Source organism: Nematolebias whitei, chromosome 4 (genome assembly GCF_014905685.2).
Source record: "Nematolebias whitei isolate Nwh7 chromosome 4, NemWhi1, whole genome shotgun sequence".
In the NCBI taxonomy this organism is placed as follows: Eukaryota; Metazoa; Chordata; class Actinopteri; order Cyprinodontiformes; family Rivulidae; genus Nematolebias; species Nematolebias whitei.
Genome location: NC_056501.1, coordinates 17098128 through 17113343, shown reverse-complemented (window position 1 = coordinate 17113343; position 15216 = coordinate 17098128). Strand labels below are relative to the sequence as shown.

Sequence of the window (15216 nt, the reverse complement as noted above, 5' to 3'; positions counted from 1 at the left end):
AGATGCACTAAAAGGCTGAAGCAACCAAACAAACAAGAAATCTATATTTTGACGAAAGCTTTTACATATTTGTGTGAATGTTTATGAAGCATTCACACTATTGTGATCCATTTTTCTTCCGTACGTTTTTCAGCGTCTTTCTCGTTCTACAATTTTTGTGCTATTTCAACAAATCTAATATCAAAACGCTCAGCTCGTTCAGGAGAAGGGTGCCTGTCTACCTTTTCAGCTACATTTTTAGCATTGGTAGCTAATTTCAGCTACTTTCAGCCCAATTAAATTATTTCATCTAATTTCAGCTTGTTATGCTCCTTTCAGTTTATTTCTGCTACTATTTAACTGTTTTAAGTTAATTTTAGTCTTTTCAGCTAATTCCACATTTTTTGCAATAATTTGCTCTCTCCAGTTCCTTCTGGTAACTTAAGCTTCTTTCTGCATTTTTATCTACTTTTTTTGCTAATTTCACTCTTTTTCAGATAATTTGCACTTTTTTTGTGCTCATTTCTGTTTCTTTCAGCCTTATTGGGCAAACCTGTTCTTTCTGCTTTCTTCTATTAATTTAAGCTTGTTCTAACTTTCAGCTAGCTTTTTATCATTTTTTAGCTAATTTCAGCTGTTTTCAGATAAATTCAAGTTTTTCATGCTAATTTCTGCTACTGTCCAGTTAACTTCTTTATGCTAATTTCAGCTTGTTATGATCATTTTGGCTTTTTTTTTCTGCTAGTTTCAGCTTTTTGTGCTCTTTCAGCTACTATTTAGCTCTTTTAATGCTAATTTTAGTTTTTTCCAGCTAATTCCACATTTTTTAAGCTCATTTCAGTTTTTTCCACTTCCTTTTGGTAGTTTAAGCTTCTTTCTGCCTTTTCAGCTACTTTTCAGCCTTTTTTTGCATGCTAATTTCAGCTTTTTTTTTTTGTTAATTTACTAATTTATGTGCTCATTTCTGCTTTTTTAAACTCAGTTCAGGAAATATGTGTTATTTCTGATTTCTTCTGCTAATTTAGGCTGGTTCTTCCATTTCAGCTACATTTCAGAATGTTTTTTAGCTATTTTCAGCAGTTTTTAAGCAAGTTCTTCTATGAAAAGCATTCACATTGCATTTTCGCAGGAAATGCAATTTATCTAGTTTACAAAGCAGCAATATAATTGCAAAACTGATTAGTGGTTTATTCTTAGAAATGTGACTTTGCACTTTACAGCCAAATCATTCACAGAGTTGCTAAACATCTCTCCCAGGAGAAATTAACAGTTTATAACCCCCACTGCTTCCCCCCCCCCCCCCCCCCCCACAAAAAAAAATAAAAAAATAAACGGAGGCAGGTTTTTACCCACCTGATCATTGACCAGGTTCAAAACCAGCCGCCTAATTTTGTGTAGCTCCTCCCTCATGCGTCCACGTCTGTGGGTGCACCTTGAGGCGTCTGCAGGAACTGTTGGTTTGAGGTGGAAGCTCATTGCGAATAGTTTTCCAAAGACGCGCGTGAAGGAATCTCCAGAACGTCTTACAACTTTTGCAGGTTCTCAGCTTCTTTATGTGAATTTCAGGAGCCCCTTCCTTGATTTTTGAACATGTTCCATTAGTTTGACAAATTTTCTTCTTAAAATATTCACCAAATTATCACAGGTGTCTCCAGCCTGTCTTAAATCCACCAGAATTGTGTCATGTGCATCTCCAACCCATCTCGAGCACTTTTATCCCCCCCCCCGCAACCACCAAGATTTCAGTGAGACTGTATTGGAAAGTTTGCATGTTTTCTCACACCTAGTAGTGTCCAACAGGCACACCTAATGGTGTTACTGTGGATTCTAGAGTGGGATTGGGAAGTTTGGAGGCCAGTTCTATGTTTAGATTTATGCTCACTGTTCTCGGGCTAATAAAAAAACAGCCCTCAAGTTGTGAACAGGAGGAGCAGCAGAATCTGTGAGCAGGTTTGTTTCTACTGTTGACTGAACAAAAGCCAAGAAGATCTAATCGTTGTTTGTTTCATAAACAGATTAAGTTGAAACATTTTGATTGATGATTGTACTTCCTGAGCCTAACCCTCTTTGTGCCGTTCCTGCTACATGTCAGTATTTTTCAGTAGCGACGTCTTTTGCTTAAGACATTTGCATGTCTAATGTGGTGGATGCTCGCATGGATTCTTAGACGTGCAACATTTAGTAATCCTAACAAACTGAATCAACGGCAGCTGGACTTTTTTTTTTTTTTAATTCTTGAAAATCCAACAAAGTTCAGTCAGGTCATCTGAACAATCTTTTGTTGTTGTTGTTGAGACGTTTCGTTCTTTACCCAAAGGACTTCATCAATCCGAGGAGCCACAACAAACTTGAGTCCCACAAGCACCACCAGTAACCATCTTATCACCAGCAAACTGGTTGGTCCACTATGTGAGTGTGCTGCTTGTGGGACTCAGTTTGTTGCAGCTCCTCGGAATGATGAAGTCCTTTGGATGAAAGATGAAACATCTCAACAAAAAAACTAACAAAAAAAGAAACCATCCAGATGACCTGACTGAATTTTGTTGGATTTTCTACCTGGATTATTGAGCATGAACTTGGAAATTCTTGAAAATGTTTTGCTCTCCATCCAAGGAGCTTTCTGAAGTGGGCATTTTGGGAAATTGGGAAAAATTGGGGAAAAAAAAAATTTGGGAAAGTGACATTAAATGTCTTCAAGGATCAAAAAAGAACAGAAAACAAGTTTAATTACCTTTTAAATTAATTTATGATTTAACGTCGTCTTGGATCAGTGTAATAGTTTCATGCCCTTAAAGATCCTTCTACTTTTTCCAAACTCTGAGGATTTAGTTTCTGTCACATGTTTAAGTCTTTGAATATAAATAACTTGAACATGTGAAAATACCTGATCAACACATATGAACCTTGCAGTTATAACTTTTAAAAGTAAATCTAATTAAAATTGGAAGATTCTTCCACAGCATTTGTTTTCGTTTAATATGTTCTGACATATTAATGCGCCTTTGTGCGTTCGTTTTTTGTTGTTTCTCGTGCACGCTTCCAGAACCGAGCTTTGCAGGGCGAGGCGAGGGGCATGCGAGCGCTGCGGGACGAGCTGGACTGCGCTCGGGAGCGAGCTGCACGGACCGAGCAGCTCCAGACGGAGCTTCAGAGCTGTAAACACAGACTGCGAAGCCTGGAGCTCACACGCACTCAGCTGAAGGTACACAATCAACACGCACAGCTCCACAAGAGAAGATCCACTCGCATCAGCGAGAAAACAAGCAGCTCGCATCGGAAAAGATATTTAATCGTTTAATTATGTGTCAAAATATCCCATGCAATGGTAAATTTGGTGTTCTTGTTGTTTTTATTTACATATAATCACAATAAGGAGAACTTTGCAAAGGGAAGAAGCTGAGAAGGTCACATCAAAAAGATCTTTTTAAAAGCTCATATCTTGGAGTAGTTATTTTAAAAAGGCACCACTTGATCTTAAAAGCTGTATTATTTATTCCTCCTCGCAGCCTTGAACATTTTCTTAACAGTAGGCATGGACGAGGGTGAAATTCTAAGCCGCAGAATGAGATTGTGCTGTGATGTCATCTGGATTTACAGCTCGGAGCAGCTTCGTTGACGAGGAGACTTCGGCTGCTGGAACTTTTACAGCCGAATGAAATTCATTCAGAAGTAGTGGCAGAAAATGCGCTCGTATCCCTGTAAAATCTCACTCTCGCCTTCTCCATCTTATTTGTCATTCATTCTTCCTGCTGCGTCTTTGTGACAGCTCAAGGTAGCTCGCAGAAACTTTATTCTTTATTTTATTAATTCTTGTCTGTTTGTTAAAATCTTCAGAGCCTTGTTTGAATGCATGCGTGAAACCAATTTAAACTTTGTTCTCGTTTTTTGTTGTCTTTTCCTCAAAAACGTTGTCTGCGAAGTTCGGATGTAACTAAGCAAAAGCTGAAAAGGACTCTTAACACGATTAGTACCCACAGTTTAGGTTCAAAAACGGTTTTGGTTTAGGTAAAAGCACCTTAAAAAAATCAGGCAAATTAAAACACATATTCAGAACCAAACTAGCATTTCTTAAAGGGATGTTTGTGCGATCTGTTAGCACGCAAAATATGTGTTTGAGAGGATTCTCAACTACTAACACACCAAATTATACTTTAATATCTGAAAAATTGACTAGCTGTAGCCATTTTTGTGTTTGCTAGCTAAGGTTGTTCAACTGTGGCAGCCATTTTAAATGCAATACATGCAATAATATTTTTTCTGAGTTTTGTTAAAGCCAGTCCAGTGGTTCATGAGATATTTTGCTAACAGACACACAGTGTGAGACTATGAAAAGTGGGCGATATACATGGTCTAGTCGAGTCATGTGACAACTGGTGACATGGCTGCAGAATAAACTGAGAGAACAGATGAGGCTCACACCGCGTTGCTAAAACAACTGATAAGAAAACTTTTCACCTGTCCTGAACTTTTTGACATTTCTCGGATTTAGGAACGACTCGTCTTTGTCTCCTGTGTTTGGTGCCCCCTGCAGGAGCAGCAGCAGCTGTGCGCAGCGCTGCATGAAACTAAAACTCTGCTGGAGGAACAACTGGCCGACGCACGAACCCGCTGCTCATCACTACGGGAGCTGGAGAAGGACAATCTGCTGCTGCGTCAACACATCATGGACGTTGAAGCGGTGGGTGGAGCTAAGAGGCATAAATCTGTGAATGATGAGTTGGCGTTCACACTGTTGTCTTCCTGTTTCTCTTTAAGCTCTTTTGGACTCACTTTTCATATATCAAACCGTTCAGCCAATCAGATATATTGTGCTATAACATTTGGTTATTATAACTTTTGTACTTTTCCAAAAACAACCTGGATAACAAAAGTTTTCCCAAAGAAATACTCTGAACTCTTTTCAAATATGCTTATTAATATTTAATTCAGCACTTTTTATTTTGTTTGTTTCCATTTGCTACTTTTAATTATGAATACTTATGCTACATTTAGCTTTTAGCTGGTCCATTTGCTATTTTTCATTTTCAGCTAGTTCTTTTGTTATTTGTAGCTTTCAGCTAGCTTTTTTATTTTTGATTAGCTGTTCATATTTTACTGCTTTTAGTTAGCATTTTGCTACTACAGCATTTGTATAGCATTAATCTTGTTTTCGTTAGCATTGTGCTGCGTTTATCTTGTATTTTGCTGTTATTAAACTTGTTGCTAGCATTTAGCTACAATTAATGATTGTTTTGCTGGTATTATCTTCTAGCCAGCATTTTGTTTCCTTTAGCTAGTGTTTTGCTACTTTAGGCTTTCAGCTAACATTTTTGTCACATTTTACTTTTTTTTTTCAATGTTTAGCTTTTAGCTAGTTTAAGCTTTAAGCTTTTGGATAGCTTTTCGCAATTTGCCAAGTTTTGCTGCTTTTAGCACTGTGAAACTTTTAGCCTGCACTTAGCAAATTTTAAGTTCTAGCTAACATTTAACTTCTTTTAGCTAGTGTTTTGCTACTTTAAACTAGTGTTTCATTGGTTTTAAATAATGTGTTGCTACTTTTGGCTTACAGTAGTTTCAGCTTCTTTAACCATCCTCAGCAGTCATTCAGCTCTCAGCGTTCACAAACTACATTTTATATAAATGTTTGATTTTGTCTCCAGCGCTCGGCTGCAGATATTGGTGAAGCTTTTTGTCTTAAGAACATGTTCTTTCAGATTCTTGAGCAGAAAACGCATTTCTCTCATTCCGACAAGCTTTTTAACGTGTTTACATCTGCAGGAGCGGGACACCGAGAGGCAACGGGTCGACGAGCTGCTGGAAATGAACCTGAGCCTGGAGGCTGACCTGAGGCACCGGAGAACTTCCAAGGGGAACATTCCCACTTCGATCGTTTCAATTCACGAGCGCTTCCTTCAATTGGAGCTGGATTCTGACGAGGAGCTCGCAGAACTGATCGGTCAGAGGACTCGCCTCTTTGTTGCTTTTTATTTAAGAGAAAATTGACTGAAACTACTTGTTTCTTTCTTCTTTTTTTTTTTTTTTCTATTTCCTTCTCCTTTCTGTCTCAGATCAGAAGCCTCTGAGTGTCGAAGTGGGCGAGGCTTCGACGCTGAGGCTGCTGGGAGCCGAGCAGGAGAACGCCGAGCTGAGGAGACGACTGGAGGAGCTGCAGGCCCAGCAGGAGGTCAGGGTTCAGAGCGTGAAGGTCACCACTCCTTGAAATAATCTGTACTTTGTTGTCTGTTTGTTAGATGAGTTTTAAACTTCAAAGTGTCAAATGTATGTAAGCGTCATATGTGAATTCATCCAATCAGGTTTAGATATAAACGGTGCAACGAATGTCTGTTTCCTGCCTGTTTGCTGACTGCAGGCTGATTCTCTGGATGTGAAGGATGAGCGGGAGCTGAAGCATCAGAACACACTCAGGGAGGTGAGCAGAAGTAGCTGAAATCATCTTTATTTATGCTGCAAACAACCAAACCTTCTTTAATCTTTTGTCATTAGTTCAACAAATGTTTGAATAGAGTGCAGTTAAGGAAAGTCAGACCTTTACCTCACATTAAAACCCAGCCAGTGGTTTACAAGATATTTTGCTAACAGTTCAGACAGTCAAACACTCAGATGCGGGCACAACTGTATGCACCCTGTTTGCAGCAGGTGATAAAAATATGTGCTTAGTTTTGAGTTTCCAAATGCAGTAATTATGAGCTAATAGCTTCAGATGTTTTTTCATTTACCCTTTATTTATCCAGGTAGTCTCATTGAGCCACGAGAACTCATTTTCAAGAAAGACCTGTTTAGGGAGCAGATGGGGGGGTTAAGGGCCTTGCTCATGGGCCCAGAGTGGGGTGAATGGGTGTGGGGGCAGGTGTGGGTGCTTCACCTACCCCACCCACATTTTTGATGTTGTCGGTACTGGGGCTTGGACCGGCAATCTTCCGATCACAGGCCCACCTTCTCTAACCTCTGCGCCACCACTCCCCCAATGTGATGTGTTTATGTGCTTAAAATAATAATAATAATTTAAAAAAAACTTGTCGGTTTAGGAAAAGTCAAGAAAGTTTTAAAATCCTACCCGTAAGAATGTGTCAAAACCTGGCAGAATGCAAATAAGGTTTATGATCATAATATTAACTAGAGAAATTGCATTTCCTGTGAAAATGCAGTGTGAATGCTTATTGCACAAGAACATGCTGAAATTAGCTTAAAAACATGCTGAAATGTAGCATTAAATGGAAGAACCAACCTAAATTAGCAGACGAAAACAGAAAGAACACATTTGCTGGCACAAAAATTAGGAAATTAACTAAAAAAGCTGAAATTAACTAAAAAAAATAGCTGAAAAGGCAGAAAGAAGCTTAAACTACCAGAAGGAAGCAGACAGAGCTGAAATAAGCTAAAAAGAATGTGGAATTAGCTGAAAAAAATAATTTAGCATAAAACAGCTAATAGTAACTGAAATAGCAGAAAAAGCTGAAACTAACAGAATAAAGCTTAAAGGAGCATAACAAGCTGAAATTACCATAAAGAAGTTAATTAGGTAGCAAAAAGTACCATGAAAAACTTGAATTTATCTGAAAACAGCTGAAATTAGCTAAAAACGCTAACAAAGTAGCTGAAAAGGTTGAACAAGTTTAAATTAGCAGACGAAAGCAGAAAGAACACATTTGTCCAATTAGGCTGAAAGAAGCGGAAATGATCACAAAAAGTGGAAATTATCTGGAAAAAGCTGAAATCTGCACAACACATGGCTAAAAAGTAGCTAAAAATTCTGAGAGAAGGTTAAATTACCAGAAGGAACTGGAGAGGTTGAAACGAGTGCAAAAAATGTGGAATTTGCTAAAAAGGCTAAAATTAACATAAAAAAAGCTAAATAATGGCTGAAATAGCAGAAAAAGTTGAAACTTGCAGAAATAAGCTGAAAGGAGGAAAACAAGTTGAAATCAGCAGAAATAAGTTAGAAGAAGCACAAAAGATCCTGAAAAGAGCACAAAACAGCTGAAATTAGGTGAAAGTAGCTGAAAAAACCAGTATAAATTTGCACAAGGAAGCTGAAAGAATCTGAACCAGAACAAAATGTGAAAGGAACAGTAAAAGGTTGTAAACAGATCTAAAGATTTGAAGGAGGTAAAATGAGCTCAATTCATTATTTGAGTCAAAACGTGGCAGAAAAGGCTAAACATTTCAAAAAGCTAAAGTTGCACCAATACCAAAAGTCATAGCAGGACTGTCCTGAAATAGCTGAAGGTTTTGATGTATGATTTGTAGAAATGGCACAAAAATTGTGGAACGAGAAAAATGCTGAAAAACGTACGGAAGAAAAATGGATCACAATAGAGTGAATGCTTCATAAACATTCACACTATTACACTCAAGAAGTATTCAACCAGTGGCCTGATCCTCATATTTTCACCTCGGTGCACAGTCACTAAACATTTAAATGAACGCAATCAGGAGTGATTGAAGTGAAGGCATTCAGCTTGCATTCAAATGTTTTTTTTTTAAATATATATAAAAAGTATAGACTTGTCAGTTTCAGGAATTTCATCTATTGATCCATTTTTAGAAACCTCTTGAAATAAAGATGCTTCAATCGCATCGTGATTGCTTCATCTGACCTCCATTGTGCTGCGGCAGCTCAGCGGAAACTTCATGAAAACTGCAAAAGTACAAAACCTTTCGTTGTAGCACCTCATGTCAAAGAGTGTAATTAAAATGAATACCATATTTAATACACGTTTACACTGAAATCATATTTATTAAAGAGACTTTCATTTGTATAAGAAGTGACTGAGTCAGTTAGATGGAGCTCAGTTTGCTGCTTTACCTTCAGGAGTCATGTCTGTTAGCAGAATATCTCATGAACCACTGGGCGAATTTGAATCAAACTCTCAGGATTGAATTATTTTGTGTGTGTCATTGGGAGTCAGTCCATTTTAAACTGGCTGCCACGGCTAACTGACATTAGCCAAAACAACAATGGCTGTAACTCAGTCAGTGTTATATTGAGCTAAGAGTTGATGTGGTAGTAGCTGAGAGTGCTTCACAACACATACATACTTTGTGATATCGTGCGAACATACAGTTCTTTTAATGTTTGACCCAAACAGCTTTTTTCAGCATTTGAGTCTAAAACTGCCTGAAAGGTGGCGGGTGATATGCATTTCTTTAACCCTCCGAGGGTCTCATGGAGCAAAATCAGCCACTCGTTATTTTTGTTCAGATTTTTTTAAAGCACACTTCAGATCTGATTTTCTTCTGCACATTTTTGGCATCTTATTTTCACGTCATTATAACAATTCATATATGAAAACATTCAGCTCATTCAGGACATGTCTATGACTTTTGGTATTTGTCAAATTTTTGCTTTTTTGGCCTTGTTTTTCTCATTAAAGGTAAATGGAGCTCTCTTCACATCCTTTAGACACTTTGTTCTGTTTACAACCTTTTACTGCTCATTCCACCTTTTGTTCAGTTTCAGCTTTTTCAGCTTCTTTCCTGCTCCTTTCAGCTTCTTTCTCCTAATTCCAGCCCCTTTTTTCTGCTTTTAATGCTCCTTTTAACCTCTTTCTGCGAATTTCAGCTTTTTTTCCTGCTTTCTCATCTACATTTCCATGTTTTTTTTTTTTTTACTTAATTTTATTTTTGATACCTTTTGGCTAATTGCAATTCAGCTTCTTTTGACAAATTTCAGCTTTTTGTGCAACTTTCAGCTGATTTTCTGCTAATTTTAGCTGTTTTGTGCTCTGTTAAGCTTCTTTTTTCTAATTCCAGCTGTTTTGTGTTCCTTTTGGTTTTTTATGCTAATTCAGACTTTGACACTCCTTTTATCTTATTTTCTTTTGCTGAGTTCAGCAAGTTTCTGCTACTTTCAGTTTCTTCCTGCTAGCTTTTTCATAAACTGTTTTGGTAATTTTAGCTTTTTTTGCTCTTTTTAGGGTTTTCTTTGTACTTTTCAGTTATTGATGTTATGTTAAGTTGTTTATTTGTTATATGCAGGTTAACACAAGGTCAACAATGCAATGAAATGTTCAGGATGAGAAGAACTGATTCTACTCGCTAAAAGAACAAAACAAAACAAAAAACAAAAAAAACAAGAAAATACTAAAGCATGCATTGAGTACAAAATAAAGTATCAAAAAGTGAAAAAGAATGAAAATATTTACAAAGTCCAAGAGAAATATAGTAAACAACAACATGGTAGAATATAATGGTGCAAGTAAGGATGAATTTATATGAATAAAGATGTCACGTACGCTTTAGCTTGTTCAGCAACAACAAACATTCACACGGTATTTTCTCAGAAAATTCAACTTCTCTATTTTTTTTTTTTTTTTTTGGTGCTGTTAATAAACACTATCATTCTTGACAAACCTAAAAAACTATATATTTTTAATCAGAATTGTTTCAAATGCGCCCATAAACTCTGACTTTACTGCTCTTTAGTGCTTCTTAGGGGAAAAACTGATCATATAGAAATCCACTATAAATGCATTTTTATTCCAGATTTATCATATCACTCAATAATGTATTCTTTCAATAATGCTTTGTTTAACAGCTGAATGAGGTTTTCTTTGGTTGTTGATGAAGCTTTTAGATAGAAAAACAATTTACTGTTTAAACCATCACCAATTGGTTTTCATGCCTTTCAATTAATAAACACATTTTTAATTTGTTGCATGTTTTTTGTGCTCAACCTGGAAACGCGTATAAGTTTATTTTTATTTTTTACCATTTCCAGCTCTTATATAGACAGTAAAGCAAAATGTGTGTTTTAATGGTTTAAAGGTTCTCTCCTGTTACACCTTCCAGTGTGAAAACTTGAAGAATGAAAACGCCACTTTAACGCAGCACCTGGAGGAGCTGCTGAGGAAACTTCAGCACCTCGAAGACAAGGAGACGAAGGAGCAGGAAGGTGTAGCGAAGCTGGGCAGAGAGGAGGAGAAGGTTGTGAGAGGAGTTCAGGGCTCGGAAACACCACGAGGAGAGGGGGAGGGAAGGGTGAGGATGATGGTGGAGAGGGAGAAAAGAGGAGAAATGATGGGTACACGGCGAGAAGCAGGAGTGGGTGAGGAGGGTCTGCATGTTCCTGGGTGGAGAGGTGAAATATGTGACGAGGAGATGGAGATCAAAAGGAGAGGAGAGGCAGAGGGAGGACAGAAAGAAGTGGACAAACGGGACAAAGAAAGTGAACAAAAGTTGGAAACATCAAGACCTGAGCATCTAAAACCCTTGGAGGAGACTTCAGATACCGCTCACCTGGCTGTGTGTTCACTGTCCACTCCTGACGTCGAGCTCCTGACAAACCGGCTCCAGAAGAGCCAGGAGGAGGCTGATCTGCAGGACGAGCTGGTCCAGGAGCTGCGCTTAAAGCTGGGGGAGCAGAGCAGGAGAACGTGGGAGGCTGAGCAGAAGCTGCTGCTGGTGGAGGCTGAGCTGCAGAGGCTGAAGAAAGCTGCAGAGAGTCTGGTGGAGGCCCGAAGGCAGATGGAGGTAAGAACGGATAAATAAACATCCATTTTAAATATTTCAGGTCTTTGTTGTTGGTTGAACTCACTGAAACAGGATGTCCTTAAAGTGCGAATAAAGAAAGTGGCTAACAGACGTCTGTCAATCAGTCCTCCAGAGGTGATCATGTCTTTATGGTAGACGAGAACTTTATTTGGAATAAAACATTTTACAATAATCAAATGCAAGGACTCGGTCCAGCACTGAATGTACAACAGAAACGGTGTAAAGTGACATATCTGCTTTGCTTTTTTGTTGTTTTTCATTCATTTTTCACAACTTCTGCACACGATTCATTCAAAGATCAAGATGATCAGCTCGTTCAGAAGACGAGCGCTAGACTTTTAAAAATATTTTCAAAATATTTAACTTTGTTTTCAAAAATCTTACATGTAGAAATGCATTAAAGTCTCTTGAGTTTGTCCAGGAACACTTTTGGAAAACTGCTCGAGCATACCTGCTCTATTTTTGTCCTCTTATGCTGCTTTTAGCTTTTAGCTACTGTTCTGATACTGTTAACTACCATCCTGCTGCTTTTAGCTTTAGCTACAACTTATCAAATTTTAGTTTTAGCATCAATTTAGCTCATTTTAGCGTTTGTGTTGTTATTTTTAGCTTTAGTATCTGCTTTGCTAATTTTAGCTACTCTGCTTATTTTAAGCTTCAGCTATCATTATGTTATGTATAGCAAATTAGATTACACTGTAGATTAGATTGAAATATCTACAGTTTTGTTATTTTTAGTTTTAACAGTTTTAACACACGTTTTGCACATTTTAGCTTTTAGTTACAGTCATGCTACAGTTAGCATTAGCTCTCATTCTATTGCTTTTTAGCTACAGTTTTTGCTAATTTTAGCTATTTTTTGGAGTATATATAGTTTTAGTATCTTCTTCTTTTGTTAATTTGAGCTTTTAACTACTGTTTTGCAGCTTTTAGCCAATGATTTGTTTTCTTTTGATTTCAGTGTGTGTTTTGCTCTTTTTCATCTGTTTATTTTATTTTAGCTTTAGCAACTCTTGTTTTATCTTCATCAGCATATTTCAGCGGTCATTCAACACTCACTATACAGAAAATCTAACTCTTCTAGTTTCTTCAATAATAATATATTAATACTGTACGTAATAATAACTGTCAATGTTCTGTGACTTGTGTCAAAGTAATTAAAGACAAGACAAAGGCATCTTCATGCTACATATTTTAGTCTCCAGACGACTGGCACCTTCTGGCTCAAAGCTTTCAGTGTTTTTTTGAGGACACGGTTAAACTTTTCAACACTTCAAGTCATTTAGTTTGATGTTTGTTTGACGATTGTTTGTGACTCACACAAATGTTCATTATTCATTGGACCTGATCAGAAACCATCGTTGCTGCCGCTGCTCCACTTCCTGCTCTGCAGAACATCACACACATTAAAATGGCAGCGTTTTTGTGGAAATGTTATGAGCACTTATTATCTTACCTGCTGCAGACAGCTCTTTGAACAACTTTAGTTTATTTCTGACCGGATTGACAAGCTAAACGCTAGTCTGAGTGTTGGCGTCATTCTCAAATATGTCCCAGAATTCTACTGAGTCCCACCTTTAAGATCTGAATTATCCTTTTTACCTACCCAGATTTTTTTCAACTAATTATACAATCATTAAAACAAATGTAGATAAATTCTTGTAGAAGTTTTCCCATTCAGACAGTACAAACATTAAGATGTATATAAGGCATTATTAGATGATTTTAAAGCTGTCAGTGGAACTCTGAGAGGAGATCACTGCAGAGTCAGACTTCAAGCGATGAAGATGAGGAAATCAATATCAGGCAGCATGAAGAGATGGAGTGAGGTTACAGTTATGCTGAGGAGGAAGAGGAGGTGGATCTATGTTTGATTTAATCCATCACTGTGTGGCTGTCACTCAGCTGGGCTCAGTCTGTCTCTGGCGTTTTATGGGTTTGATGCCACAGTAAGAGGAACTGAGATGAAACAGGGTGTCTAAAAGTTGCTAAACCTGCATTCATGTATTTCAGCACAGTGTTCATCTCACCAGGCTGCAGACCCTGCTCAGGTTAAAGTCATCGCTCTCTGTGATTTTTAAGAAGCAGATTTAGCTTCACGCTGAAAATTAACTGGAGTTAATTGGACGGGTCGTAACTGGAACCTCTTATTTGAGACGGGGCCAGAGGTGGCAGCTCTAACGCTGCATGCTAGGAGGAGAAAAAAAATGTCAAATTAGTCATGCAGAGTTTAATGAACACGGCTGAGGTCAGACAGAGTTCAGGAGCGGGAGAGCAAAACACAGAAATTATTTAAACGTATGAGGCAAAAACCAAGAGAGAGAGACACTTCCTGTGGTAAAAACCCAGAGAGAAAGTTGATCAGTATAATCTTATGTAGTGTTGGCATCCATGTATTTGGATCAATCTGCCATTTGTGGCTCCTGAAACTCGCTGGCGGGAAGGAATCGACCTTGGAGAAGCTACAAGCTCGGCCCGATGGTGCTGATCACAAAAATGTGTCTGTTTGGAGTCACCATTGAGACGTACCAGTAGAACTATAAAGCAGACAGAAATCAAGCAGTGTCGGCCTGACCCAAAATAACTGTTATCTGAATTTGGCTCCCCCGTGTCGGCCTTGACTTTGACAACTATCCCAAATGCTCCTGGATGTTATGTGAACAAGAAGCTCTGCTCCTCCCCTCCCCTACCCGCTCCCTTCCTGACGACATCTGTGGACCTGTAGCAGAGCTGAGCTGGCTGATAGACCCTGCACCACCTCATATCAGGACTATGGAACTATCTGGCGGTGTCCACAGACAAACTCACCACCTTTGTCGGCCTTCCTCATGCATGTGTATCATAAGGTCATCAATATGTTGCTATTTCTGTGCTTTTTTCAACTCTCACACCGTGTCCTAGATGGGACACAGTGTGAGATATGATTTTTTTTGCACCTCCCCTTCCCTCATATTTCTCTTTTCCTTATCTAAATGAAAAGGACAGCACCTCCCATGAGGCCGCGGCCTCAGACACTTCCGTACTGAAATGTAATTTTGTTGTGCTTCGGTGCAATGACAACAAAGCTGATTCTGATGTATTTCCTGCTCCAGTGTGGGCTTCAGTAACGTTCCTGCTGTTGTTCCTTCAGGTCCTTCAGTCCGAGGCGCTGGTCATGGAGGAGGAGCTGTGCCGCCTGCGGAGCCAAGCGGAGCTCCACAGGATGCAGACCACGGTCATTGCCACCCTGGAGGGGGAGCGAGCCGCTCTGGAGAGGGAGAGAGACACGCTGTGTGGCACGGTGAACGCCCTGCGAGCCGCCCAGCGCAAGGTTGGAGAGTTTACAGACACAAACACACACATCAGACTGGGCAAAAGTCTTGAGCCGTCCCTTATTCCTTTACGTTTTCTTCCCAAGAAGCCACACGTTCTATTTGTTCAGGCTTCCTGAAGGTCCTTTCAAAGGTTCTCCCACCATATTCCAGAGGAATATTTTTTGTTTATTAAGCCACTTAACTAAATTGACATGCATTAAAAAAATGATAAACAAGTGCTGTGTCTACAGTTATTAGCTTCACCAAAAATAAAGATTGGATCTGTAGGCTGTTCGGTACAAGCAGCCTGTCACATTCAGTTCCATTTCTTCAGCTGAAAGTCTGAAAAATACCTAAAATAACTTAGTTTAACACTTGAAGTGGTATTTTAGTAAAACATAAGTGGTTCCCAAAGAGTTATTAATATCTGAAAATTTGAAACAGCAGATGA

The 15216-nt window shown here is 38.6% G+C and overlaps 1 protein-coding gene across 1 annotated transcript in view; it reads left to right on the top strand.

The window, feature by feature from the left end:
• Positions 1-15216, top strand: part of ccdc88b (coiled-coil domain containing 88B) — a 61316-nt gene that overhangs the window by 23890 nt on the left and 22210 nt on the right. The window contains exons 10-16 of the mRNA XM_037675802.1: positions 3023-3181; positions 4511-4657; positions 5737-5914; positions 6027-6142; positions 6329-6388; positions 10771-11451; positions 14603-14782. Coding sequence (XP_037531730.1) covers positions 3023-3181; positions 4511-4657; positions 5737-5914; positions 6027-6142; positions 6329-6388; positions 10771-11451; positions 14603-14782 — 1521 coding nt within the window. The remainder of the gene's footprint in view (positions 1-3022; positions 3182-4510; positions 4658-5736; positions 5915-6026; positions 6143-6328; positions 6389-10770; positions 11452-14602; positions 14783-15216) is intronic.